Here is a 5043-nt window from a genome sequence, read left to right on the forward strand (position 1 = left end):
TGTTGGGGGATGGGAGCGGGTCTCAGGCTACTGGGTGGATGTTTCAGAGGGGAGCGTTGCTGCCCCTGCTCCATGGAAGAGTCTGTGCAAGGGGTAGGGAGTAGCGGGCGGTGGTAAAATCCACAGTTCCTACCCACTTGGCAAGGCAGATCCACTCCCACGGTGTTCCACTGAAAGCAGCGAGCTGGGTTCCCGTCAGCCCGTCATCAGAACTCGCGGCTGCCGGGAGTCAGAAGCTTTCCCCGCGGAGACCGCAGTCGGGCGTTCAGGCCGCGCCCCTCCCTGCCCGCTGCAAAGCCGGCGTGCCCCCGTGGCTCCTGCGATTGCAGTTCCTGCACCCACGACTCCTGCACCTGTGGCTCCTGCACTTGCAGCCCGCTTTTCACCCTCCCCCGCCCTGGCCCTGGCCAAGGAAGTTCGTCCCCACCCGAGGTTGTATTGTAACCCCGTTGAGAGCTTCTTTCAACCTGCAGCCAGCGCCTGAACTTCTTAGCTGGCCGCAAGGCCTCCCGTGAGGAACGGTAAGGAATGGCTGCGCTCAGTCCACGCTGGGATCTGGAAGTGCATGCAAGGGTCTCCCCCTGAAAGTATGGAATACTTTATATTCCATAACCCTCCCCAAGTCGGTTCCTGCGTTAGGTTGGGTTAGGGCTTCCCCCTCAGCACCCCCACCTTGTGTCCTGGACTTTCAGGATCCCTGGTGGGCGTGTGTATCCCAGAGGCAAATTCCCTCTCTCACACTCACGGGACTCGCAGCCCTTCGCCTGACTCAGTGTAGGCTGCAGCCTCCTGCTTCCTTCAAAACATCAATAGATTCCTGTGGTTTCCCTGTTCCGTTATTGCGTTGCTTCTTGAAAAACAGTTCACAATGTGAATCTGTACACACTATTTTGTCCTTCCTAGTGGGAGAGGTATGCTAGCAGTTCCTCTAATCCACCATTTTGGAAAAGTATGCTTAATTTTTCAAGGATAGAAACATTTTTGTGGCCTGGTCATCCTAAACAGCACAAAACGTCTTTGTCCATTGCGAACCATAACATGCTCAATATTTCAACCAATACTTTCAATATGATTTTCGCTTCATTGTTTTCAACATCAAACCACGAGTGTTCCTTAGTAGGTTCCCAAGTTAGACAATCCAATAGAAAAGTGGGCGAACGTCTTGAAGGGTCGTATCACAAATAAGGATATCTTAGGCCAATAAACATCTGAGAAGGTGCTCAGCTTCATTAGTCATCCATGCAACACAAATTAAACTCCATATGTCATCACTGTATACTCCCTAGAATATTCTTTTAAAGGTGTAAAATACTAGATGTGGACAAGAATGTAAAGCAACAAGAATGCTCAGACATTGTGGATGAGAGTATAAATTGGTACAACCAATTTGGAAGACAATCAGATGCCATGTATTTACTAAAACTGAATGTATGCCTGTGCCCTAGCAATTTCTCTCCTAGTTATATAACCCCCACAGAAATGCCTGCACCACAACCCTATTTATAAAAGCAAAAACTGGAAACTACAAATAAGACTATCTTCACTTAGAATATTCAAATAAATTGTAATATCTTTCCCAGTGTAATACAATATGCCATTGAGAAGTATAAACTACAATTACATGAAACAGATTAATAAACTTCACAAAAGTAGTGTAGTGTAGAAGAAGCCAGACACAAAGGAATACCTACAATTCCATTTATATAAAGTCCAAAAATAGATGTCAGGACCTTCCTATTAAAAGTCAGACTAGGAATTATTTTGTGTGTGGTAGTGCCTGGTAGTGCCTGGGATGTTGTAATATTCTTTTTGGGGGCAGGGTGCTGGTTACACGGGTGTGTTAAATTTGTGCAATTCATCAGGATGATGTTTAGTCATGATTTGTACATGTTTTAATTGTATGTTGTACTTCAAAAGGTTCTTAAGAGACTTTTAAGAAGCGATAAATTAATAAAAAGAAAAAGTACTAAACACAAGGAATTAGAGTATTTCTGTAGGAGAGACAATAGAGAGAAATACAGCAGACACGGGAACACTGATAGGCTAAAGCCATTGTTTTAATCGAATGGTGCAACTGAGAGGGATCTGGGTTCCCAGAGGAAATCAGCAACAGCTTTCGGGTACTCACAACTATTTCCCAGTCAGTAGAGGTAAATATTTTGGGTTTACACAGCAGAAACGTGTAGTATCACACAAAATATGATATTCTTCTTTTTTTAAACATTTTTGCCTGCAAAAACCGTGCAGTCGCCAACATGAAGCAAAGATTTTTTGTATGTAGACATTGGGTCCACCTCTACCTGCCAAGAGAAACAAAGGTTAATGCACAGTTAGTGTCCTGCAGTGTCATGTTGCCATGGATAAATTAGACTTCAGACCATACTTTTCACTTTTTAATGATGAATTAGACACGATCAAAGATACTCAAGACATTTTATAGCTGGATGCCCCTTTTCAGTTGCTCTTACCTTGTTTTCCAGGGGCCCTCTTATAAGCCATTATATGAACCCACAATGAGTTACATGAATTACTGATCAACTATGTGGAGTTAACAGGACCCAACATCTTCAGCTTGAGACTATTTGCTTCAGAAGGAACATTCAGACATGGAAGTTATCGCAGGAGCCTGCGGAGGTCCCACACCAGGAGGCATGCAGGGTCTGGAATAGCTACCTGAGGCAGTTTGTGATTCTCAAAGTATCAGCATAAAGAAAGAAAGACTCCTGAACTGGAATTGTAGAAGCCTACAGTTCTATCCCTGTATTCCCCAATAACATTCTGCATGACTTTTTGTCAAGTGCTTCATCACAAGGTACTTAAGAAGTACCCATTCTCCCGTGGGTACTTTGCACTTCATCATGCTGTAAGTTACTTTGCACCCATGGGAGCATGAGTGTGAAATGGTTTGAAATACCTGAGACAAATATGGAAATTTATTGCCAGTAATTTTTCTAGACCTTAAGAACGGGGAGCCTCTGGAAACCAAAGGGTGGAGGAGGGTAATAGGAAGGCAGTTTAAGAGGGTAAGGGTGGCCTGAGTTTCCCCTGCTGAATCATCTACTCTTGCATGCTAAGTCTTATCAGTTTCTCCACCCAGGTGCCCCCACGAGTCCATAGATTGAGCCTTTGTGGTGTGAAAATAATCAATGTGGTATGGTCAAGGGCCATTAGCAGGCAAACTTGCCCACCGTGTGCTCGCTAGACCTCAGGCACCTTTCTGGGGACAAAGGAGTCCAGTAGAGACACAGTGCAAAGTGTCCAGAGGTCCCACTATGCGGGACATCAGCCCTTATCTCAACATGGTCCTCGTTCATATCTATCTTCGTTTTCTTTTTATTTTTTTCTTTTTTTTTTTTGAGATGGAGTTTCACTGTTGTTACCCAGGCTAGAGTGCAATGGCACCATCTCAGCTCACTGCAACCTCCGCCTCCCGGGTTCAAGCAATCCTCTTGTCTCAGCTTCACGAGTAGCTGGGACAGGCACATGCCACCACACCCGGCTAATTTTGTAATTTTAGTAGAGAAGGGATTTCACCACGTTGGCTAGACTGGTCTTGAACTCCTGACCTCAGGTGATCCACTCGACTCAGCCTCCCAAAGTGCTTGGATTGCAGGCGTGACCCACCGTGCCCAGCCTCATATCTGTCTTTTTCACACTTGGTCCTTGAGTGATACACTTTATATATGAAGGTTTGAGGCAATGGGTAGGGGCTCTCTGCTGATCCCAGAAAACCACAAGCAAAACAGTTATGAGAACCTACACTTTAGTGACTGAAGTAGACTCTTCTCATTATCACCAAGTTGCTGGCTTCTGTCCAGAGAATGTAAATTCTGACCTCTCAAACTGATGTTTCATAGGACCTCATCATGCTATAAGTTAATGTAATACATCTTAACCAGCTGTGTCTGTGGAGTCTGCTCAGTATAAAATTTACCTTGGCTTCCAAATGAGTGAAAAATAACATGGGTGGCTGACTGTGAAAGACAAGTTCTAAGAGTCCTCAAACAACAGCCTCCTTCTCATCCCCAAGTCCTCCCTGTTCTTTGAAAGTCTCATCTTTTTGCTCTGCCCTACTTCTGCCAATACCAACAGTCCAGCCTTCCCCTCAAACTTCACCAACTCCCCAGAGCAAAATCCATAACCAGTTTCTTTTCTGAAAAGAGCCACCTCCTGTTCTATGTCCTTTGGATCTTTTATCCATTCTCTGGACCAGCCCAGCATGTCCATCTCTGCTCATCTTCCTCCCTGTTGCAGCCTCCTTTGTCCACGTCCTGCCTTTTTCTCACTCTTGTCCTCACACCTTTTTTCCCTTTACTGTTCCTAATTCTACAAGGAGGGGACTCCGTTTTACCTGGTGGAACATAGAAGAGCAAGTCAAGGACCACGAGGGCCAAGAGGACGCTCCTTGTGGCCATACCAATCAGCAAAGAAGCAGCTGCAAGGGAAAGTCACTCTGCAGCTTTGACGAGATGGGGGGCTGCATGGCTAGTGAACCTTTTAGAACAAGAACAACTGCCTGCTCCACTGAACAATCCAATCAGCAAACTGTCTGTTTGAACATGACATCTCTTCATTAAAGCGCACTTCCTGGGTGCCACAGGCATGCTAGCAACTGCATGCACACTGTGTAGGCAGCCGTATTCTAGGCCCTGATAGGATGCTGTGTAGGTGTCTGGGTATCTTCATTGTACATCCACTTAACAAATGCCTCTAGTGTGCAGAGAACCATAAGGCTGCCTTATGTAGTTGACAAAAAGGTTTTTTTCTTTTTTCAACCTTACACACACACACGAAATCCAGGTAGGCCTGATTCTCTCCATTTTAAAAGCAAAAATAAAGAGTCTCCGGTGGAAGAAATGACTTTCCCAAGCTCACATGGATCCTAAATGGTAGCAACACGACTTACAAGCAGGCTTCCCTGACTCCTATATACAGAAGTACTAAAGTATGGCCTTGCCCAATTCTGGTATAGCTGCAATCTCTTTAGGAAAATAAGAACTCCTCAAAAATAGCATGGAAAAAGCAAGTCCCCATAACACCTGT

General features: G+C 45.1%; 1 protein-coding gene across 1 annotated transcript; it reads right to left on the reverse strand.

Annotated features, from left to right (window-relative positions):
* Positions 1-2130: 2130 nt before the first annotated feature.
* Positions 2131-4415, reverse strand: DEFB135 (defensin beta 135). Its single transcript, XM_023225310.2, has 2 exons — positions 4352-4415; positions 2131-2300 (listed from the first exon to the last, which is right to left on the reverse strand). Exons 1-2 carry the CDS (start codon positions 4413-4415, stop codon positions 2131-2133), a joined length of 234 nt encoding a protein of 77 aa, XP_023081078.1.
* Positions 4416-5043: the final 628 nt, after the last annotated feature.

This window comes from Piliocolobus tephrosceles, chromosome 7, assembly GCF_002776525.5.
Source record: "Piliocolobus tephrosceles isolate RC106 chromosome 7, ASM277652v3, whole genome shotgun sequence".
Classification (NCBI taxonomy): Eukaryota; Metazoa; Chordata; class Mammalia; order Primates; family Cercopithecidae; genus Piliocolobus; species Piliocolobus tephrosceles.